This window comes from Tripterygium wilfordii, chromosome 10, assembly GCF_013401445.1.
Source record: "Tripterygium wilfordii isolate XIE 37 chromosome 10, ASM1340144v1, whole genome shotgun sequence".
Taxonomy (NCBI): Eukaryota; Viridiplantae; Streptophyta; class Magnoliopsida; order Celastrales; family Celastraceae; genus Tripterygium; species Tripterygium wilfordii.
Window position 1 is genome coordinate 189,704 of NC_052241.1, and position 24,190 is coordinate 213,893.

At 35.9% G+C, this 24,190-nt stretch overlaps 3 protein-coding genes across 3 annotated transcripts; all 3 read left to right on the forward strand.

The window, feature by feature from the left end:
* The first annotated feature begins 4,567 nt into the window (after positions 1-4,567).
* LOC120007926 lies at positions 4,568-9,947 on the forward strand. Its single transcript, XM_038858416.1, has 7 exons — positions 4,568-4,856; positions 5,255-5,391; positions 5,669-5,718; positions 5,812-6,464; positions 7,726-7,806; positions 8,841-8,903; positions 9,498-9,947. Exons 1-7 carry the CDS (start codon positions 4,803-4,805, stop codon positions 9,552-9,554), a joined length of 1,095 nt encoding a protein of 364 aa, XP_038714344.1. The 5' UTR covers positions 4,568-4,802; the 3' UTR covers positions 9,555-9,947.
* A 3,644-nt stretch (positions 9,948-13,591) lies between these two features.
* LOC120007628 (zinc finger protein GIS3-like) lies at positions 13,592-14,510 on the forward strand. The gene has a single exon (XM_038857982.1). The coding sequence runs from the start codon at positions 13,676-13,678 to the stop codon at positions 14,288-14,290; it is 615 nt and encodes a 204-aa protein (XP_038713910.1). The 5' UTR covers positions 13,592-13,675; the 3' UTR covers positions 14,291-14,510.
* A 615-nt stretch (positions 14,511-15,125) lies between these two features.
* LOC120007627 (NLR family CARD domain-containing protein 3) lies at positions 15,126-23,932 on the forward strand. The gene is made up of 18 exons (XM_038857981.1): positions 15,126-15,358; positions 15,455-15,743; positions 16,677-16,889; positions 17,241-17,299; positions 17,462-17,599; positions 19,004-19,078; positions 19,230-19,313; positions 19,413-19,474; positions 19,657-19,726; positions 21,353-21,428; positions 21,621-21,751; positions 22,159-22,218; positions 22,327-22,401; positions 22,525-22,629; positions 22,705-22,800; positions 22,889-22,969; positions 23,050-23,151; positions 23,634-23,932. Exons 1-18 carry the CDS (start codon positions 15,317-15,319, stop codon positions 23,700-23,702), a joined length of 1,827 nt encoding a protein of 608 aa, XP_038713909.1. The 5' UTR covers positions 15,126-15,316; the 3' UTR covers positions 23,703-23,932.
* The last annotated feature ends 258 nt before the right edge of the window (positions 23,933-24,190 follow it).

Sequence of the window (24,190 nt, forward strand, 5' to 3'; positions counted from 1 at the left end):
TTTCTTCTTCTATTTGAAACAACGTCATCAAGTTTCCTTCTCTTCTCGCTTTCTCGGGGAATGGAAGCATCATGGTCCGATTTTGTTTGCTATAGATCGATCGTTCGATCGAGCATATATATATGTATGATCTACATATAAGTTTGAAAAAATAAGGTTTGGTTCTTATGGATTAATTTTGTTTGATTTGCTACTCTAAATCCCTAATTGATGAAGTTGATATCCTTTGTTATGTGGGTATGTGTTTTTGCTATAATTAAGCTAGAGAAATATGACTCTCTCTTTTGAAATAAATGTTATAGAGAGATACATGGCTTCTTTTCCTTGTTTGTTTGCCTGTGACACCATTTTGGTGCAAGTTGTTGAAAGCAGCAAAGGAGAGACCCTGGTATCTGAATTCCCACTTATATGTATGTGAAATAAATGCTCTTCTTGAGTATATATCATGAGCTCTTTTGAATAAATCCTAGCTGTATCTGTTTGCATGTTGTATTAGATTAATTTCTATTTCTATCAAAGTACCAGATCCATAATCATGTCTTCCTTGTACATCCCTGGAATTAGGGTTTAATATGATTGGATTTGATCTAGACTTGCATATATACATATTTCTATCTATATGTATATACACGCGCGATCTTTATTGAACCCTAAAGTGCAAAGGATGAAATATTGATAGAGACCGAGATAAAATTGCTTCTAGACTTACATAAGTATCTTAAACAAAAAGTTATTTTAACAGCCAAAAATAGAAAGAAAAAAAAAGTTTTATAGATGATGATTTTCAATGCTTCAATATATATAACTGGTGCATGAGTATATACATCTTTACTTCTACTAATTTACACTTAAAGATAAAATCATTTTAGTTGATAGAAGTTGGTTCTTTCTGCAATATATATATATATATATATATATATATATATGACGTCTATATATAGCTAGCCAGTGTATGTATATATATGGCAAGCAAATGCCTTATATTAACTAAATGCGCGCATACATGTTATTATTGTTTTCGTTTATAATTCTAGCCAACAGTCACCCTGTTTAAGGACAAAATCAATTAAAGCTAACCAGATTGGATTGAAAAAATATATTTGGTACCCACCTCTATATTCCTGAAAACATTTCAACCCCGGAGTGATTCCGATACTCTATCTAAACGAGTCAGTCTTCCAGTGCTCTCTCTCCCCCTCAAAGCCATCCCTTCCAGTATATCAGCTTCGCGCAAATAGATGTTTGCCGGCCAGGGGGATTCGAAGGGTGAGTAATATCTCACTGATCAAGCACTCTTTCGCCGAAGATAAATGAGGCTAGTATATAAATGTTTCCATCTTTGTATGTTCTTCTACAGTAGAAAATAATGACTAGTAGGCTTACATATAGATGTGTGCCTTTTCATATAGCTCGTATTTTCTTCTCCAAAAAAAGAGGTTTGGTAGCATGAGAGCTCTTTTACAATCCGTAATCATAGGGTTCTACATTTGATTGCGCATTTCGTCGAGTCAATGCCCATATATACATATATGTTTTTGTATTGCGTTGCTTCCTTGGGTTGACTTAAGTCTTAAGACATTTAGTGCATGAGTCTTTGGATCTTGTGAAGATTCCATGAGCTGTTAACCACAAATAATTACAATCTTTCCCAAGTGGGAGAGGGGTAATTAAAGTTTGCATGTAAAACATAGCTTCTTTTTTTTTTTTTTTTTTAAAGGCGCACAGGCCACACACACTCTAAGCCATGCCCGAGGGGTATGAAGGCCATCACTGCGGATGGAAAACTACCCAAATCCCAAACCCCCCTCCCTGGTGAGAATAGAACCCTGGACCTCAAGGTCCTCAGCAGACAACCTAACCAACCAGGCTATCTCCTATTCTCCATGTAAAACATAGCTAGGTGACTGGCCCAACAGCAAAAATAGGCACACGTATGATATATATAGTACCACTGTGTGATTTTTTATTTTTATATTTGAGTTAAAATAAATAGAGAACACAAAAAGATGTCTATGAACTTAAGAACCCGAATAGCTCAGTTGTTGAGTTGAGTCGTATGTAATCTCGAACCCCGTGTTTAAGCCCCATTCACCTTCCTTGATAAAAAAAAAAAAAACTTTATTCGATTAAGGGCTCTTAAAACCCTTCTCTCTTGCTTGAAGAGGAGTAATAAGGCATGTTAGTAAATGGGTTTTTGTAGGCAGTTCTTGTTTTAGGTGCATGCAAGGATTATTTGCTTGCTCATTTGATATGAGAAGGTAGAAATTTGATGGATTTGGTATGTATAATACACAATAGATATGCTAGTAGGTAGGTCTAAGACTATAGAAAGGTGTGATGTTACCTTAATTTTGTGTAATTATTAACTTGAACTCCAACTATTTTCAACTCATAGATTTATTTGATTATGTTTAAAAGTGTGTACAACAAAGATCTCTATCAATTAAGAGACTGAAGCTTGTTCATCATTCCCTTGGCGATTTAATGAATTTGAGTTAGAAAACTAGAAGAACAACTAGACAAGACAACCAAAAAAAAGGAAAAAAAAATTAATCAAACAAAATAACCATATGACATAAAGACGAAAGTAACCAGGTGATGCAGTGCGGAGTGGTGGAAGGAACACGTACTTGGATCTGTTGATTCGACACACGAATATCAGGAACAAGTCTACTTAAATATGTTGATTCGACACACGAATACCAGATTTAAGACTTCAATACTTTGTTGATTCGAATGAATACCAAAGAATTGGAAAAGACTATTTTCTCTTAATTTTTATTCATCTCAAAACTCCATTCCTCAATGAGTGTTACAACCTTAAATAGTAAACTAAACGAAATCCTAATCAAACCCTAAACAATTCTAACAGGAAACAAATACTTAAAAAGATACTAGACTCATAAAAAATAATACTAATTGATTTACAAATAATTGATTTCCTAAAATACCAAAATAAAATATTTATCAGAAATATTTCCATCTGCATCATTCTCCCTTCGTTGGAGAAAACTCGACCTCGAGTTTTGAAGACTTGTAATAGAAAATCGTTTGATTTCTTGATCACCATCCTTGTACCCAATATACGAAACCACTTTGAACTATTGAATAAATTTGGAAACAACATCAACAAAAAGTTCTCTCCATGTGGTTTTTCAATTATTTCTGGAATAACAAAATCAACGAATTCAACAGGCACCAAAAGATTATCGGGATTTAATACTTGAATGATGTCCAATTTATCCTCTATTAATTCTTCTTTAATATCTTCTTGTACCAAAAAATCTGATTCATCTAGATAGACATCAAAAATTGGCTCACCTTGTTCATCCGCGACAAAAAGGGCTTGGATAAACCAATCACTTCTTGTTCCTCTTCATTAAAGATTGGCGTTGATGGTACATCCAATCCTTACTCGATCTCCAAATAATTATCATAGACTGGTAATCCTATATCCCACCGTGTTGGATCATGATTTTTGATTTGTCTCCTTTCTCTTGCACCATCGTCCCCAAAAAGGGTTAGCGAAGACTTCGTCAGATTCGGCCTCGTCTGCCTTCTGCAGATTCGGTGATGAGTTTGTTGGTGTAGATGCAACGCAGCCTCTAACCGTTGCACAAATAACTCCAACTTTCTCATAAATCGACCTTCCAACTGTTCGACTCGTTGAACTAAATATGCATCATCCCTTGCATACACCTTCTCCAAAGTTGCTTGATTTGCGGCAACTTTTCTCCTTGGCGGAATGACTAGGAACGTGCAAAGCTCCGATACGAACTGATGCAGTGCGGCGTGGTGGAAAGAACGCTTACTTGGACCTGTTGATTCAACACATGAATACCCGGAACAAGTCTACTTAAATATGTTGATTCGACACACGAATACCAGATTTAAGACTTCAATACTTTGTTGATTTGAATGAATACCAAAGAATTGGAAAAAGACTATTGTCTCTTAATTTTTATTCAACTCAAAACTCCCTTTCTCAATGAGTGTTACAACCTTAAATAGTAAACTAAACGAAATCCTAATCAAACCCTAAACAATTCTAATAGGAAACAAATACTTAAAAAGATACTAGACTCCTAAAAAATAATACTAATTGATTTACAAACAATCGATTTCCTAAAATACCAAAATAAAATATTTATCAGAAATATTTCCAGGTCAATGGCCGGTATTGATCTTGATGCTCATATTAATGGTGTAAAAGATGTTACATTTTTTTTGGGTAATGAATAACGATATTATATAAGTTTGCTCTTATGACATCTGATGACATGGTTATTGAGTCAAAACCCAATAAAGGGCCACAAGGATATTACTCCGAGTAGGAATTAAATTCATGAGTTTTTGAATCCATACGATTTGATCCCAGATAGAATAATCAATTCTTCCTCTCCTATATCCACTTAACAACCAAACATGCCTTTACTCATTAAAAAAAAGAAAGAAAAAAACCACGAAGCATGCCTTTAGAATTGTCAAAGGAAAAACAAAAGCCTTTAGAAGTGTCTCTAGTCTCTACAACGTAATTTGAAATGCCAAGACCCGCTGGCTCTTACAGACATGGGTCCAAGCCCAAACCTAAATGGAGCCCAAGTAATGTAAGGAATGCCTATGAGCCTATCTTTCTTTGAAAACCCTAACTCGAAGCTCTCCCTTCCTTCGAAATCTGTTAATGATTTCGATTTTAATTTTTCCGGAAATGAAGTTAGGAGTTAAGGACTTTCAATTCAAGGGTTGAGCTTGATTTGATATTCGAGTGACTGTTTTATCATCTAGGTTTTTGGGCTCTAAACATGTCGGGAAATTCGAGGGATAGAGTAACGATTACGCTTGGACGCAGCGGCCAGGTATCTGTTGTCTCTCTGTTCTCGACTTTGTTTTGGATTTGTTGCCTATCTAGGTTTCACGGTCTGTTTTTTTTTTTCTTCCCGAACACAGCAATTTATTATTTCCGAACATAGTTGTTGGGATTTTGATTGATTCGGAGAAATGTAGGAAAATGTTTAAGCATTGTTGTTGTAATTTTTTTATTTGATGAAACAGAATCCTCATTTCTGTTGAGTTTCCTCAACTTTGCTTAGCTAGAGTCCACTTCCACTTTCATTTTCAAGTTTGGGGAATTATTACACTTTTTTCTTAGTGAAAATTAGAGAAAGGATATAGTTTGTGCTATATTAAAATGGTCTTCAGAACTCAGTTTGCTGTTCTCTAAGTGCATTGACTGATACCCATGGATACGTTGTAGGTGGTAAAGAGGGCTGTCTCAGATGTTGATTATTCTAATTGTATGCCCAATGCTGGAAGTAAGCGATCCCTAAGAGATAGACTAGGAAGTAATTTGGATGATTCGTTGGCTCGTGGAAGCAAAGTCGGCAACAAACGGTGTGTTTATCCTTCTGTTGATATCTTGATGGAGTGATGTTGTATACTTGCATTTGCAGCTTTTAATAGGAAAAAAGTTGTTTTGTGCATCAACTTTCATATTTCGATTTTCCAGGAGATTACACTATTGTCTACACATGAGGCAACTGCATTGTGTTTCAAGAAATTATAGATTGTTGGATAATTTAAATTGTTTTTGTTTTTGATGATGGGTTTTCCAAAATAAAACATAATTAAAAGCTTTTAGTATCCCTTTGCACAAATGATTTGTTTGCAGGCAGAGAGGGGATAGTAGTTTGACGGGTTGGAATGGTAAAGGTGGGGATGGTAAGCTTCCTCCTAGCTGTGGAATATAACTTTTGTTCTTTCTTCTAAACTAATCTGCCAAAAACTGACCTTGGTTTTTTTGAATTACCAAAGAACGCATTGGTAAAGATGACCTCCGTTTCAAGCTCATGCAAAAGAATGTGTTTAGACGAGCTCACACTGATGATGATGAACAGAGGATTGACCTTCGTGAAAAGCTGTCTAGGACACAACGTCCTTCGAGTAATCTTGATACGCGGAAGAGCATGCCTGAGTCAAGGGAGACCAGTATCATGGGGAGAATCCTCGAGTCGAGGGAGACTAGTATCGTGGGAAGAATCCCTGAGTCGAGGGAAACCAGTATCATGGGGAGAATCCCTGAGTCGAGGGAAACCAGTATCATGAGGAGAATCCCTCCCAGAAGAAGTGCAGATGATTTGTCTCGGATGGACTCATTTAGGAACTCTTACTCCGTTTGGAATCTAGATCATTTACGACGAAGATCCCCTGATCGAGTTGTAGGTACTTCTAGAGGTCTATCACCACCAAGGAGCATGGAAGACCTACAGAGAAGACCAAGCAGGGCATATGATGATGTTAGAGCAGTTCCATATACGAGGAAAGATGTTATTGATGCTCCAAGGCCAGGGAATTCTTCACCTTTCTTGACAAAACCTACAATGCCTACTGTATCTCAAAAGCCTGCAGCACCACTTATGGGGCAACTTCCTCCACCAAGCAGTGTCGTACAGAAAAGTTCATACACAGTACAAGCTACTTGCCTTTATATATATAATTAAGTCTGTGGTAGCTTACTAATTGGAGCGCCTTTTCATTTGATCACCTGCTTCTTATGTTGGAATAGTTGCATGTCTTGGTATGCTGACAAGAATGTGCTAAATTTGAGCGGTGGTCTTGTGATACCGTAACTTTGCATCATATGTTTGGCGAATGGTTCTGTAATATGAGAGGAGGACTTGAATTAATTTTGTGAGGCATATGTAGAATTTGTATAGGACTATAGGAGAGGCCTAAAAAAAACGTTGCTTGAAGTGGTAAAAAATGATATGAATCCAATAGGAGTTGATGCAACTATGCAAGTATGATCCTAAATATTATTGCTTTGTATTGTTCTTGTGCTGCCTGGGTTATGTGCATTAGACAATTTATTGCTTGATAAATCTTTTAAGATTACAAGTAGACATTTTTTTTGTGGTAACTTCTTGAGTTGGGTAACTTCTTATTTATTATCTAGTTTCTTGGCTCATCTGGAGAACTGTATAGAGAACGTGCTTCATGCAGTAATTAGTAAATCCTAGGCTTATGGTAATATTAATATTGTGGTGTTAAACTGTTAATCATATTCTTACAGATTTGATGTTGCTTTTGAAATTTCTATTGTTCCGTAGATGGTGTAATGTCTCTAGGTATGATAAGAACAAACAGAAAATGAGGTATTGAGGTGTTTCATTACGGAAGTTAAAATCCAGATGGGAGTAACCATAAACCTGCAGCATTCATATTCATAGTCAGTTTCTGATTTTTTCAGGTTTCTTTTCTTTTAATTAAATTTTCAGTATATCGCTAAAATGCTCCTCTGAGTAGGACCATCTACTATGGAAAGCATTTCCAACCTTCTCTCTTTGGAGTTGTATGGAAATGCTAGAGCTGATTTCTGTCTCTCTCTCTCTCTCTCGCGTGCGTTCTTTTGGAGTTTCTCCATTCTGAAACAATCACCATTTTATACTCCTTGTTTTCTCCAAATTATGTTGTGATGTGCTTAGATTCTATTTCCTTACCATCCATACCCTTCTCTTGACTTTTGGCAGCCTTTGGCGAATAGCATATAATGTTAAACTTTGAAAAGCTATCCATCAATGGTCGGGCTTAATGAGTTTTCGATTTTATTCTCCACCACTTTGTATACTTTGTCTAGCTGAATATTGTATTGGACTTTCTATGTGCTGACTGGTTTTTAACCTAATTAGTTTACTTGCATATTCTGACTTCCCTCTTGTTACCTTGTAGGTTGCTGAACAACTCACTGTTGATGGCTTGTTACATTCACTGGGATTGGGAAAATATGCCATTCTTTTCAAGGCTGAAGAAGTATGTCACATACTCTTGCTTTCATTGATTCTCACAATAAAAATATCATGATTTAGTATGTTTTATATCCTGACATAAGAAGTTCGATGGGAACAATACTTGAGATGGCAATCCATAAAAAACACCAATCCTTAAATCAGCTAAAACTAGGTGATAGCCAAAAGGAATCACTGAATAGCTTAGTAGAATTGATATGACTGCTGTGATTGGCCAACGGTGAATAAACAAGTATTTCCCGAGATGGAAGATGATGCTCTTTAAAAAGTAGTTTTATCCCATCTGCTAGAGCCTGAAGAACTCCTAAAGGACTAGCATATTTGGTCCAATACATTGTTGCACTTCTGCAGCTGTCTTATTTTCTTGAAATCCTAATTTTGGTGTGATCTTGGCTCTGAAATGTGAAGTTCTCATTCTGCCAATATATGGATTAAAAATTAAAAACCGGTAGATATGTTCATAAAATGATATAATCGCATTATGACATTGACTTGGTTGATTTTCTGTTTGTATGGGTGTTGTTGCTTAATTAATATTTTCAATGTCTTTTACTCATGCAGTACGTGGCCCTTCCTGTTACTGAATGTTAATGTGGAATTTGTGAGTTTACTCACAGGAAAAGCAAAAGAAAAAAGAAAGAATAATGGGTTAAATAATTATTGTAGGTATGCAGAAAGGTTTTTAGGATTTTTTTTTTCTTTGGGGTTGGGTTTTGCTTTTTAGTGGTTCTGTCGTTTTAATTGATTATAATGAATTATTAAATGTTCTTTTGGTTTGGCTTTTTTAGTGGTTGTGTTGTTTTGGTTGATGGTAATTTTGAATTCTTAATATGCAATATTGGTAATGTTCACTACTCAATCAGTTACATACTGAACTAAGTAGTACAAAAATCTCATATAATGTCTCTTAGTTCAGTATTAGTTTCTGACATTTTACTTTTTTTTAGACAACACGATAATTGATTGCCGGAACCGTCGGTTTTTCCCGCTTTTTTCACTTTTATTTTGTTTCCACTGATGAATATGATGTACCTACAGGTGGATATGTCTGCATTGAAGCAGATGGGTGAAAATGATCTCAAAGAGCTGGGAATACCTATGGTAACTTTTTTTTCCTCTCGTGTGTATATAGTTTATGTACGCTATTTGGTACCAGAAAAAGAGTAGTGTTGAGCTATTTCAGTAATTGATAAATCATAAATGTCCAATAAAAAAGACTGGGTTATAGCCACACATTTTTAGTCCTGGTTGATTTGGGCAGAGTGGAAGAATAGATTATTCAGAAAGAGAAAATTCTTTTAGTTGGTTCAAGGACAATTCAAACTCTGAATTCTGGATTACATGTTTGCAAAATTTGTAGTCATTGAAGCTGGCTGGAAGCCATCTTTTTGTAATTGGCTCTGCTTGTTTTGTATGGGCTGTGCCCCCTGGGTGCATCGTCAATAAAGTTTAATCATTTGGAAAGAAAAATCAACGTGCATTTTTAGAATCTAATTATTGTCTTGTGTTTGTTTTCCTCATTTTGTTCCTTGGATTCTTATGAATTTTGCTTGAGAAATGTTATGGTTATGGTCCTGACATCATGAATGCAACTAAAGTTGTGTGATCATGTTGAAATCAAATTTATGTTTACTGTCTACTGACGACAGTTGACATCAAAGATCTGTGTTCTAATAACTACAATGTGAATTGCAGGGTCCAAGAAAGAAGATTCTTCTTGCTCTCTTGCCTCGTTCAAAGCGACACGCTTGACACTTATATGTTACTCTATGCGGGGATTATTAGTTTTCTTCTTAGGGAGGACCTCATTTTGAAGAAACATTTCTTGATAGTTGTATCTGAACCATGGACAGGCCATCGGATGTTTTAAACCAAAAATTACTATATTAGCTAGTCAGAAGATCATGGCCAAAATATTTCAGATGCAGAATATGTTCCCTTTATTCGTAAACTGTTACGTCTTTGTGGTGCTCTTTGGGTTTGCTTTGAACCCTTAATACAAAAACTAGATCAGCGAAGAACTTTGTATTAGGTATTTGTGCATGACGCTACTTGATTATAAATGTTGGCTGCTGGGTAACCTGCAAATGAATGTTCCTGGTTGTGAATGTTCAATCAACTGATTGTTTGAAACATTTTGGCCCACTAGTGTTGCTTTACAGGGTTGTTAGATATAGCTCTCTCGAACTTGGTCAGTTGTAGTATTTGCAGGTTCTATATTCATATATATATATATATATAGTAGTATTTTCAGGTTTTGTGTTATTACTCAAATCTCTGAACGGCCATGGATGTTCTTGATGTGCATAGATAATGGATGCTTCTTTTTAATTTGTTCCGAGGTTAGGGGAGATGTGCTGGAGGTAATAAAAGATGTAGAGGATTCATTGTCAATGTTTTGTTTGCTCTCTTGTGTAATGGCTCCACACATCCTTGTCTTGTTTCATCATGACATATAAGGTCGTTGGAATCTAAGCGTCGTATTTATGCAAGTTGTAGAATATGTGCATGCACTATCGAATGTCAAAGATGTGTGCTGAGGTCGGAGGGTAGTTGCGAAAAAGCAGCCTCTTGCCGGGTTCGTTTGTCTCTAAAATGTCAATTTATAGCACTCGTATTAGACTCAAATATCATTTTGTAAATTGATTTTTGACAATTTACAACATTTTTATTCAACAACTCCATTAATATCTATATCATAGATCTCTACAACATCAAAATATATTTATTTATATCAAGAATTCCTAAACTGACGTGCCACCATTTTTTTAGAGAGAAGACGAGAGAGTATATTCTAATAATTTTTTTTTTGAAACACCATAGGATGAGGCTGAAAGGCGTAGTCGATGGACAACAATAAATATTCTTATACTATCTCTTGTTGGTCACGAGAGAAGGAGGAGGTTACGTTAGCTGAAATTAAGATAGTTATCGGTTCAAGGACACAAGTTGTCCCTGATCTTTCGAGGTAAGAAAGGGTAAAGAAAATGCCTTGAGTCAATGTTTGAGTAGTGGGTATTACGACGTCGAAATAACCGACGTGTCATACTCTTAGGAAAAGCTTGAATGTTCTTCAACAAAAGGGTACCTATATGCAAAGCCGATAAAAGTGGGTAGATAGAGAATACCCCACATGTGTTACTTTTTGGAGCACTCTTGAACATACACCAATAAAATGAGTATTTTATAAAAATGTGTATTTTTCATACTCAATCAATTCAATCACCTTCTACAGACACTGACACTGATGCTGCTCTTAGTTCAACCATTTTGATTGCAAGTATAAGAAAAGAATGTCCGATAATGCTTTCCTTTCGTCACTTCTCCTTTTGTTTGTCCTACCTCCTAATGGTTTTCAAGTAAGACACGAATGCTTGATATGCGGCATGTGTTGCATACTTTTATGCATATTGATCCCACTAGCATACTGATATGACCACATTTGAAATTGGATACTTCCATTCTCTTTTCACGCACATGATTCATATGAAATCGTGTGCGTTCATCTCGACATTTGAGTTAACTGTGACAAAAAATAATGGGATTCGAAAACTGCTCATCAAAGTATGGCAAATATTATATGGTCTTGTAATCTCTACCCATGTATACCTTCCAATAAAGTAATGATTTTTTTTTTCTACTTGTAATCTAAATCAAATTATAAATTATATAACTTCAAACATCTGGTTGTTGCCTGAGTCAATCTTGGCATCCTCTTTGTGACGCTTTTTATAATGATTATGAATTCTTTGGAATTAACTGGATGAGTGTTGGAGATTCGGGGTGGCTGATATGGTGGTGACACTCCATGAAATATAAATCAATCAAACCCACCCACCCACTCACCATATATATCATCCCAATTTCTTCCCCATTTGATTCCACATCTCAGGATACCCTTCATGACAGCATGCCTAATTGGAATTGTTCTCTCAAAAATTAAGTCATTAAAATTGGTTTAGAGTATATATACTAATCATATTTTTCCATCGGAGTTCAATTCTTTCAGAGATATTTTTTTTTAATCGAGAACGATATCATACAAACTTGTTCTTTTGACCATCGATACATGAGTTTTATATGGCTTGTTCGACATCTGAGATTTGTGGACTATTAGGTAGGTCTGAATCCGATGGTTTTACCCAGTGCACGTCCAAACGATATTAACAACGGATTCTCAACAAACAGGAAAAAAAAAGAAAAGAAGAGTTGTTAAAGAATTTAAAAATCAAAAGTAATTTGAATACACTAGAAAAAGGAGTGTGAATTGATTGAACATGTAACATCTATTGGTAGATGAAGTCTAGCCCAATAAAACATGATCTAGGATGAGATAAATGGAATAATAAACACAATCTAACACAAATGCTTTTGATTATAATTCATACAATAATTAATATTTAACTTAAGACTTTGATTCACCTGAAAAACATATATGCTTTTGGGATATAAAAGAAAATTTAGGTTTTGTCTGCTCTAAGAAGATTTGATCAGATCTCAACCCTTATTAGAATATATGCTTACATCATTACCCACTTAATCTTAATAAACAAATATTCCTTTGATTAATTAATTAGCTTAGCAATTACTCTCTCCCTTTAATTATTATTCTAATAGCTAGCTTTTCCAAAACATATATATACGTATATATGTTAACATATATAGATGATTTTAGTTCCTAACCATCAATAATACATTTTATAGGGAAGAATATCTCATAGTAACTTTCTAGTTAAACATGCTTCTGCGATAAAATTATTGAGATGGGTGACCTCCTAAAAAGACACAGTTGTACGGACCCGATGTATCCACGAGAATTGGATAACCTAAAGTCGACAATATTGTTGATATATATATATGTACATATGTATATATGGTCAAGATAGGTACATATTGAAATCATTATTTTTTTAATATCAGTTGTTGTGGGCGGAGAAGATTAGTAGCGAGAAGCTTCTTCAAGTGTTGAATAGTCACATTGTCTACAGATCTCGTCTTTTTTTATGTACATTATTGGAGACTATAGTGGATTGGACTTGGCACCCAACCAGCTACATAAAATGTTTAATAAAAACTTTCATATGTTATATATGTTTTTAATAGTTCGGACAATGCATGAATCCACTGACTTGTCAATTAATTAGTTGGCTAATTATTTCATTAAGATAATAATTAAATGTTAGATATGCTTTTAACGTATAGTGGGAGATTTGTTAGAGAGAGCCTGAATTCCTTCCAGGAGATTGCATCTCCAGCTTTCTTTGACTTTTGTTAATTAATTAATTAAGTTAATACTATAGTAATTAACCTACCGTAACAATCGAGTATGTGACGAATTGATAGAGTTACATGAGTGTAGTTTAGAGGTTATAGGTTGAATTGTTGGAAACAACATCTCTGCATATTATGAGGGATTGAGGTCTGAGTACATCGTATTTGTCTTTATTTGTTCACTACAGAAGCGTCGTGCGGATGAGACTTGTTTACTTTTATTATAATAATTAACATTTATCCCCTCTGGAATCATGAAATATGTTGATTTTAACGACCAAGTGGTTTATATATATACACAAAATAAAAGGGAAATTCTTTTTTAAAAAGAAAAAGTTGACCAAAATTGCACGAGGTGGAATTTCCAATATCTGACTTTTCTAAATTAATTTTCTGTTGACTTTATATGCTACATGTTCTTGATTAAATTAAGAATTAAAATCTAATCCTGTTTTGAGATGCAATGCTTGTTGGACTCAACACCCATATCATGATGACTTTACTATAAAAAGGTTACTTGTAAACCTAAAATTAAACATCATCATCTCCTCCTCCTCCTCCTACTCTAAAAACTTCAAAATTCAAAATCAATTGCTAGTGATATGGACAAAGATGTCTACTTTTATAGTGTTGTTGATCAAAAGAAGCTTAAACTATTTGGGTTTGAGCTCAATCACCCAAGTAAAAACACCAGTGAAGGAGATCATGAAAGTGTGAATTCATCAACAAGAGATGACAACAACAACAAGTTTTCGAACGACGTCGAGGACACAAAGAAGTTTGAGTGTCAGTACTGTTTGAAGGAGTTCGCAAATTCGCAAGCACTGGGAGGTCACCAGAATGCACACAAGAAGGAGAGAATGAAGAAGAAGAGGTTGCAACTTCAAGCAAGGAAGGCTAGCATCAGCCATTATCTTCAGCCTTATCATATTAGTACTAATAATTATAATGGGTTTGTCTGCTATGATCCCTCTTTCTATGAGGATCATTCTCCACAGATTAGTTTCAGCCAGTTTGATCATGATTTTCGTGTCAATGGGTCAAAACGATGCACACAGAGGCCGGAATCAGGTGTGTTCACGGTCACTCAGACTGATGGGAGATCAGAGGATGGAGAAATTATCAGACGGCCTAGGATCGTGAAGGCTGCTGCAAAGCAATCTTGTAAATCTTTGGATCTTCAATTAGGTCTTAGCTTGCAACCAAATTTTAGTTAGAAATGAAACCATTAATCATTTTCAATTGGAGCGATGGAAAGGGAAAACAAATATAGATTACTTAAACATATATTTCGATGATTACTCTAAGAAAGTCTAACCTAAAGTATTGTCGGTTTTGAATCTCAAGACTCGCATGATTTTTATTTTTAAAAGAACCTTACACAATTGAGAGGAGTTGATCGAGTCTTAATTTATAAAATATTTTGTTTTACCTCAATTTTCTGATGTAGGACATTTCATTTTAACTCCATTCAACTTAATTTATTCTTATTAATTTCACAATCAAACACATGTAAGAAGAAAAATTACCTGATCTGGGTGCATAAATTGCCTAGAGATGGCATCACCTGCCAGCAGAATAGTCCGTTCGTCCGTGCAATAGCACCCGGACAACAGAACACAATTTTTACCTCGTCCCTTATGTTTGTGAAGGGGAGATGAAAATATGGTTATACCTCAAGTTACCGTCCATTAATTATAGAATTTTCTACTTGGAAGAATCAAGATCGACACTAAATTCTAAAGCTCCATAACTGAATAAAAAAAAGAGAAAAGAGAGTAGCATAACTAGTGCTGGAGTGGTGGTGTTACCTGGATTTCTATAACACCTTGATGGGCCAGGCTTTGACTGAGCTTAATATTAATATCTTTCAATTGGGCCTGAAAGAAGGCCTTTTAAGCACTCTCAATATACTTTCATAAGGTAGGCCTATTATTCCAAAGTATTGCTTGTGTTTGTAAATTGTAATGGCAGCCCAGTACATTAGGCCCATATTTGTTACAATTTGGGCGGTGTTCATTTGGCCCGATTTAAGGGTCCAACAACAAACTGCATTCAATTTCCGCCCCACCAAGCGAAAATCGAGCGGAGAATAGTTAATTTCCCTCGGCCTTCTGTCTAGAAAACACTGGAGACCCGCCGCTCTATCCCATACTCGGCTACTCCTCCTCTCTCTTTCTCTGCAATCTCAGTAGGCGCGATAAGGACTCTTACACTCATATGCGCTTCTAACTCCTTCTCTAATGGGCTTCAATCCCACACTCTCTCTCTACACTTATCCAACGGTACTTATGGACTCACTCGCAATTCACTGACTCTCTCTCCATCTTTTTCTTCAATTCCTTTGAAAATTTAGAACTCACGATCGCTTTATTCCTCAGGTTTCATTTCCAGCCGACCAGCGAAAGTGCGGACAGCGAAGCGAATTTCTGCTCGGCAGCGGTGCCCATGGTTTACCTTTTCTACCTGATACGGTGTCGTTAGCGGCTCGGAGACGCTGCTTACGATTCAGGAGTTTGGTGACGGAGGTTTCTTCAAGGGCCGGTGGAGCGCCAAGTCGTAGGAGAGTGTATCGGCAATCTCAGGGAGAGAACGCGCTCGCTAACCCTCCGTTTAAGCAAGCTGCCTCGGTTGTTGCTCCGGCCGGTGCTTTCTTGGCCTTTACTTTCGGTATGGTATTTACTGTTCGTGTTTTCCTTTTCCGATATCTATTCATTTGATTGATTTGAGAGGCACTATAATTAGCGTCTGAGAGTAGAATTTTTTAATTGATCATGATACTAACATCAAATGGCAGCAGGCATGGCTCCTATGCGCCTCTGATTGGTTTGTATCATATTGATTTGACTTCGCAGTTTTAAATTTAATAAACGGAATTAAACCATTGTTAGTTGCATATTTAGAATTTATCACTGAGCTGCGACCATTATGGTGTTCTGGAAGTTTATTGTAAACTCTGGTTTGACAGTCGCTTTATAAGTTTATGGCATTTGAAAGTTTGGTGAAAATAAGTGGAAGCTAGTGTTCAAGCGAATACTGGCCCCTTTGGCAGAACAACCCGATACCTATGTGCATCCGCTGTACTTCAAAGACATTTTCAGAAAAGGCATTGTTGTTTTACTTATCATTTACATTGTGTTTCTTAATGGACTTCCCTGGGCTTGGGCCAAACATACAGCTCAAACTAAGATTAGTAAAGCTTGATAATTGCTTAGACAACAAGCCCCATTTAATTAGTAATATTTTTTTCTATGACATAATCGAGGAAACATTAGTTGGCATGCCTCCTGGCTTGTTAATGGTCATTCTTAGCTACATTAATAATTTCAAGGCTGATCAAAAACTGTATCTCCAACTATTGGGATTCCTTCTTCTTTTTTCCCCTTGGGTCAAAGTTGGTCTTTTTTGGAAATGAAGTCTGGATTCTTTAACATGCTGCTTGGAATGGAATTTGTTCGTCTGTTTTTGTACTCATCATGCATTAAGACAGCTTGGAATTTTGGTTCGGCTACACCTTGCTTTTTATCACAAGTCTGTTATTGCAAGTGAAATTGACCCACAATGTTTTTCAACGATATACTAACAAATGTTTTCAGCTCACAGTTTTGTGGAAATTGGTGGAGAAACTTCTAATGCCAAAACCATTAGGAACTGCATATGCAAAAAATAAAACTTCTGCACAAGGAATCAATTGGTCAATTGCCCCAGGCTCAAATTTACTACGAGGTTTTACCGCAAAGGTTGATCGAGAGTCCAAGCAGACGCTCAATGAGTTTGCGAAAGAGCTGAGATCATTCCCTAGTGTTGACATGTCAGGTATGCTGTTAAATAGGCACAAGCACCCTGGTGCATGTAGCTCACTGTGATGATTCGATGCTTGTAAATGCAATTCCCTTATGTATACATGAGTTAATGAGACTATGAAGATCTTCAATATTCTTCTGCTTAAGATTGTTTTCTTCATCATCCTGACATCCAATGAGGAATGGTCCCATTCAATTATGTGCAACCTGAACATCAAATTTAACAATGTGATTCTGAAAGTTTCTTGACCAAAATGCAGTTAGTTGGATTCAGGAAAAATTATTGTTCTGATTTCTCTTACTTTCACAAATTTAAGTCTTGTTTACATAAATGTGGTTTGACCTTGCAAGAACATTTTGGTAGGTCGCAACCTTGGTGACGAGGGTGTGTTTTTCCTTGCTGAAAGCTTAGGGTACAATCAGGTCAGAATTTTGGATAGGTCAATATATGTCTGTTTTATACTAGTAATCCATGCATTAATGTCTTTTCATTTTTTCTATTTATTTAAATGTTCTTTCTTTGATTGTACTTTATCTATGCAAACTTTGATATAACACTCAGAAATTTGGATTCCTGTGTTTCAGACCGTAGAAGAAGTTAGTTTTGCTGCAAATGGGTTAACTGCAGCAGGAATGAAAGCTTTTGATGCAGTTCTTCAATCAAATGTTGTCTTAAAGACACTCAATCTCTCGGGAAACCCTATTGGAGATGAAGGAGCTAAGGTTGATAGTAGTCCACTATAGCATCTCTAATATGTTATATATATGGAAAAATATAGTGCTAATTAACCTAGCTAGATTAATGGCTCAAAAAGGAAGTTGATCCATTGATACTAATTAACAAGAATCTTTTGTACCTGAAATGTGTTTATTGCCATATTTTCTTCTTGTGGTTGTGATATGTTGTCAGCATCCATGGCTTATTAACATGGTAACTGACTTATCTCGCAGGATGGTTACCATGATATTTATCTTTATTCTTGATATCAATTTTGTATTGCTTGATTGGGGAATTAGGACGTGATCGTGTTCAAGTTATATTGTTTGTGGAAACTTCTTATTTTGTTAAATCTTTTTACATCTATGAAGAGCAAAAATTTTAGAAGTATAAATATTTTTTTTGGTGCATCATTGTGTAGAATAAAGAAAATTCGAGTAGGAGATATGGAAAAGAGAAGAGAATGGTGAAAAGGAAACCGGATGAAAGGTGATAATTAACGACATGGAATCTAAAGGGTTTGTCAAGACTCAATGTAGCTATCAATAGGAGCAAACAGCAAAGGAATATCTACCTGGTTGATTTCAACTAATTTTTTGTTATGCATTAGTGTAGCTGACTCCATATTGTTTAAGATAAAGTCTGGATGACGGGCTGATCAGGATGATGATGAGATTGCTCGCTTGTTCAATGTGTTTCTAATCTATTTTTAGTAACTTTTACTTTTCAGAAGGAAGCCCCAATTTTCCTTAGGGATCCGGATCCTTGTCCAGATTGCCTGTATTGGCATATAAGTGCATCCTGTACAGTGGGGAGAACCTTGTATTCAAGATTTAGTCTGAAAATCCTTAATAGCAACCACTATAACTATCTTGTTGTCTGACTTCATGGTATTCTAGGAAGTTGAGACCCAAAATATCATGTTTGGAGCAGTTTGGTCTAACATCGATCAAAAAGCCTATGTAACCTCATATAATTGATCTTGCTTCTCTGCAGAAGTTATCGTTATGATGTACTTGATGATAGTAAATGTAACCCTGGGTTGAGTTGGATTGTCAAACCCTCTGTCTCTCTTGATAGACTCATAATGAGATTTCACCTGAGAATTTTGGGTCATTGGACAATATCCTTATTGGTACTGTATTACATTTGGCTGATACGAAGAAATTTCCAAGAGGCAGACTGAGTGTAACCCCCATTGTGGTGATTTGGACGGCTAAGTCCCCCCTACAATGCTCTTTGTACTCTTGAGCATATTTATGGAACCAGGAGGTGTCCACGATTATTTTATGCTCATGTCTTGAATGTGTGGATTATTGCTGCCGGTTTTATTGATCAAATTTAATTGAGTTATCTCTGCTGGTTCTTTCAAAGTCAAATTTAAGAGTGTGATGGGCATATTTTCACAGTGCCTATGTGATATTTTGGTGAACAATGCTGGCATTGAAAAGCTCCAGTTGAACAGTGCTGACTTGGGGGATGAGGTTAGTTTGCTTGTAGCTTTAAACTAGCAGCCCAATAAGTTCATTCATGTGGCTTCACATTAAATATTTTACTTTGGTGTACCAGATACATTGTCGAATATGTCACTGAATTAAAAAGAATCTCTTCAAGTCACTTACCTTTCTTGTGCAGGGTGCAAAGGCTATTGCAGAATTGTTGAAGAAAAATTCAAACTTGCGAGCTATTGAACTTAACAATAATATGATTGACTATTCTGTATGCCACTACCTCATCACTCACTCATTTTACCACAGTAATGTAGTTAAAGTTTCACGCTCCACTGTTTTAATGTTTTATCTCTTGAAATGGAAATAGGGATTTACAAGCCTTGCTGAAGCACTTTTTGAAAATAAGTCCGTTCGGAGCCTACATCTCAAGTATGTAGAAGTTATTGCTTTTTGAACACGTTTTTTTTAAGATTAAGGTCAAAATCGCAGATTCTACTTGCGTGGTAGATTTATATATTTTGCTTGCAAATAGTTACAAGGGCTAAATATTCTAGTTGTGCATTTTCAAGTGTTTAATTTTGGAAATTCTGCTGCCATCTTTTACTTTTTAGTGGCAATTACGGCGGTGCACTGGGGGCTAATGCTTTGGCTAAAGGACTAGAAGCGAACAAATCTTTGCGGGTACATGCTGCATTTATTTACATTTCAGTATTTGGAGAGCACATTTATTAACATTCTTTTATGCTTTAACCCCCTGCTTCTCAATGGGAAGAGTTGGCAGTTTTGCCTATTTGTTATATGACAAGCTTCGTGAAGTAACTGTGTAAATGTGTGGATTTGGGTAGACTCAAGCTCCCTATTAAAATTTCTCTTATACTATTTTGATTCAATTGGCATAATGACATTTTCTTATATGTACCCTTTTGTACACATACATGCACACACCCACCCTCGCACATACACTCGTTTTCGTATAGACTATTATACACGTATTAAAAATTTATTGATTATACAATATGTGCATATATTTTATCCAAGGAATTGTTGAATTGGTTTCTTAACAACGCGATTATGGTATATCCTACTCCATATCCAATTTTTCTTTTTTTGAATAGAAAAATTTTATTCAAGCACCGAAGGGGCGCAACCCACAACTACAACGAGGACGAGCAATTAATAAGATCAAAAACATTTCTAGGGAAATACAGACTCCAGAACTTAAGGCAATCAAACCAGTTAACAAAAAAAAAAAAGTCTAGGGAGGAATCCTTGTTTTAGAAAATTCTGTTGTTCCTTTCTTTCCAAATCAGCCACATTACTGACATAGGAATGAGCTGAAAGAAATTCTTTGGGTTAGGTTAGTTGGATCTGGCCCTATTAGACTAAACAGGGTAGGATTACAATCAGATCCAAGGAAATTTGGTAGCCAACTCCTTACCGTTGCACCAGTGTGCAAGGTTTGATTTTCCCTCCCTGAAAAAAGAAAGAAAGAATAGAACCTCCTCATAACTTATCCTCAAAAAAAAGAAAGGAAAGAAAAGATCCAAGGTAATGTTCCCAGGTCCTGGTCTGAATCCTATCCATTGACAACCAAATTGTAAAGTAGTTACTGATGTACCTTCTACATGTTCCCTTTTATGACTTTATTATACCTGAACTTGGGTACGAGTGTCGGGTATGTGTACATATCCGTGTGTCCAACTCTTCAAATTTAAGCTGCCATAGAGGAAGGCAAGGTAAAGTGAAGAGTCTGGGTATCATACCAATACCCATGTCATGCATACCTAACACCGGTACGGCAGTTTACCACAGGAACTGTCCTTCCTCATCCCATAGATTCATCTCAAATATCCAAAGGAATTTGGACTACGACCTTGAAACTAAAAGTTTGGAGTTAAAGCCATTGGCTTTCTATTGACAAGGTTCCCTGAAGAAGTCAGTATTGTTGTCTAATATTTTCTCTACTCCAAAGTCCAAACCTTCTTAAGGACTTGAATTATGCTTGTTGGCCGTGAATTTGATTTGACAGTTTTTCTTCCCAAAAATGAGATTTTAGATGTGTTTTTTTCCCTGTTTTTCCCAGAACTTGCCTTAGCCGCAGAATATATATTATATAATTCATTATGCGATCATATTTCAACTCTGAAATGAAAGGATCTCATTCGTGTGAAGATTGTTGAATTTGGTCCAATTTGTTTTCTTTTATGTACGCATTTCGATTTGATGTACGTATGTGTGGATTTGAACTGGGCCTTATTATATTCCTATTTTTAGAAGTGGTCAGATTTTATCGAACTTATTGTTCAGGAACTTCACTTACATGGGAATTCTATTGGTGATGAAGGAGTTCGTGCTTTAATGTCTGGTTTATCTTCACATAAAGGTTTTTGTACTCCAGAATTCATTTCCTTTGCTAGTTTCACAAATTTTTTTGCAGATCTTAAGTCTTCAAAGTTCGCACTTATATTATTCCATTAATTTTGGCATGCTTTAGTCAACCCCGTAATTGTCTGGGGCAAAGGCTTTGATGATGATGGCGACAACAACTAATTTGGCATGCCTATATGATATTTAGGAAAAATTTCCCTTTTAGACGTTGGAAACAACGCAATTAGTGCAAAGGGTGCATTTCACGTTGCGGAATATGTAAAGAAGAGCAAGATCTTGTTATGGTTGAATCTTTACATGAATGACATAGGCGACGAGGTATTTTTGTTTGTCAATTTTCTGTTGTATTATTTTGAATCTTTTCATGAATGATGTTGGTGATGACATATTGATCTTTTCCAATGTTTTATTGTGCTTGGCTGCCATTTACAGCTTCATATAGTTGTGAAATAGGATGTACACTTTGTGGTTGTGAGAGTTTTTCTTAACTATTTAAGCACCAAAAATGTATGGTTTTTCTGAATTCCAAAAGCACTCTGAAGGCCCAGGTATCATACTCAAATCTACAGAACTGTGATTTGGATGTCTGAAAAATGAATGAGATCATTGACTGAGATTTTTCTACATGTAAATAAGCTTGAATTTTTGAAATTTGATATGCTAAAATAGTAAAATGTGAGCTGGAACTTCCACTTCTTGATAGTGATATTTTGATGATTTATTAGGGCGCTGAAAAAATTGCAGATGCTCTGAAGCAAAACAGGAGTATAACACACATAGACCTGGTGAGAACAGAGATATTCTTTGAAATGTTTTGTTGTGCTCTTTTCCTAACTCTTCTTAGAGGTCCTTCAACAAGCCTTTTCTAAGGCCAGTACATGTTGAGATGACAGGGGGGAAATAATGTACGTGCCAAGGGAGTGAGTTGCATAGCTCAAGTTTTGAAAGATAATGCTGTCGTTACAGCAGTGAGTACTTGACCATTATTTTGATCCTTTTATATTATACGCATTTTTTGAGTTTTGGAGACCATGATCTGATTCCGTTGCTTCCCTCCATATCTACCTCCCTTTCTTTCTATCACTTCACAGTTGGATATTGCATATAATCCCATTGGACCAGATGGAGCAAAGACCTTATTGGAAGTTCTTAAGTTCCATGGAAAAATACAATCCTTAAAGCTTGGTTGGTGTCAGGTAAATTTATTGATGCAGTCCTCATAAATCCAATTATTATTATTTTCTTACAATGCACATGGAAATTTCTTGCAGATTGGAACTAAGGGTGCTGAGTTCATTGCAGATACTTTGAAATATAACAATACCATATCAATTCTTGACCTACGGGGAAATGGCCTCAGAGATGAAGTTTGTCCCTATATGTAGTAACTCCTGTTCATGAACTTAGAGACATTCCGGCTGTTAGGCTTTACTTTTCCTCTGTTAATATTTGCAGGGTGCAATTTGCCTAGCCCGCAGTTTGAAAGTGGTGAATGAAACTTTGACGTCACTCGACTTAGCGTTCAATGAAATAAGGGTAAACAAAAATTTGGTCTATAATTTCTTGTCCCCAAATTAATGGCCATTGAAGTGTTTTCAAATTGTTTGTCTGTGCAGGATGATGGGGCTTTTGCCATTGCTCAAGCACTCAAGGCTAATGAAGATGTGAAGATAACATCTCTAAACCTCGCCAACAATTTTCTTACAAAATTTGGGCAGGTAATGTCACCTTCATCCTAATTTTTTTGTCTTCACTAGTTACAAGTTGAGCGCCTGTGGTGCCAAGTCCGATTAAGCTTTTGAGTGTTTGGGCTTTAGCTTGGTCAGTTAAAGTTAGTTGCTGCTAGAGCCCTGCTCTTGCTTAATTAATATAATTTGGCTGTGTACCTTAAAATTTGGCTTGCATTTATTCTATCAAGCTCAACTTCAAATATTCGGAGTTGAATCACATAGCTGGTTCCCTCATCGTCCCCAAGAAGAAGAAAGCCATGGAAGATTCAAACTGCCTTCTATTAATATTTAGTTTCTGGTCAATTTGTGTTCATTATCTAGATTTCCTACACAATAGACAAGGTTTTTAGAAACCCGAATCAACCCATCTGAAGCTCCTTTTTAATTATTTGGTCCGATTAACAGTCCTATCTTCTTTTCTTCTAATTATAAGGTATATTTTAATCTGAATCAATTTTTCTACCTTGCAGACTGCACTCACCGATGCCAGAGATCATGTATATGAGATGAATGAAAAGGAAGTTGAAATATTTTTCTAGAGGACTTGACCGCAAGGTAGTAGTGAAATAATTTTTGAATTCATAGTAGAGCAGGATCCATTTTTTGTGGGGGTTATAATTATTCCGGCGAATACCGATAGAAATTCATGAATTCTAAATTTTAAACTCCATCCAACGTTCATTAACAAAATCAACAGTCGGGAATTTTGTTGTTGAGAAATAATAATAATAATAATAATAATAATAATGAGCTTCATGGTTGACGCAAAGCATGTATGTAGTTCTTTCGAGTCATTTGTTGATCGAGTTTGAAACTTATTTGCATGTCATTTTTTTCCTCTCACTATCTACACACAGTATGTGTATCTTTTTTAACATCTATATATGCTCTATAACAACTCCGTCACCGAAGTTAGCAATTGAAAAAAGAGGTGTAACTTTTTTATGGGATAAGCCGATAGGAGATTTTGTTTCTTGCTGTTTGTAACAAAGGGTGTAAGAGCTCATGAGGGCAGTTTTGATTCTTA

What these genes read in the sequence shown, in the direction of transcription:
- LOC120007627 (XM_038857981.1), top strand. Translation starts at nt 15,317, where the DNA reads ATGGGCTTCAATCCCACACTCTCTCTCTACACTTATCCAACG. An exon ending in GTTCGGAGCCTACATCTCAA is followed by an intron (nt 19,475 to 19,656) that starts GTATGTAGAAGT and finishes TTTACTTTTTAG; the next exon opens with TGGCAATTACGGCGGTGCAC. An exon ending in AAGCGAACAAATCTTTGCGG is followed by an intron (nt 19,727 to 21,352) that starts GTACATGCTGCA and finishes CTTATTGTTCAG; the next exon opens with GAACTTCACTTACATGGGAA.
- LOC120007926 (XM_038858416.1), top strand. Translation starts at nt 4,803, where the DNA reads ATGTCGGGAAATTCGAGGGATAGAGTAACGATTACGCTTGGACGCAGC. An exon ending in TACAGAAAAGTTCATACACA is followed by an intron (nt 6,465 to 7,725) that starts GTACAAGCTACT and finishes GTTACCTTGTAG; the next exon opens with GTTGCTGAACAACTCACTGT. An exon ending in AAGAGCTGGGAATACCTATG is followed by an intron (nt 8,904 to 9,497) that starts GTAACTTTTTTT and finishes TGTGAATTGCAG; the next exon opens with GGTCCAAGAAAGAAGATTCT.
- LOC120007628 (XM_038857982.1), top strand. Translation starts at nt 13,676, where the DNA reads ATGGACAAAGATGTCTACTTTTATAGTGTTGTTGATCAAAAGAAGCTT.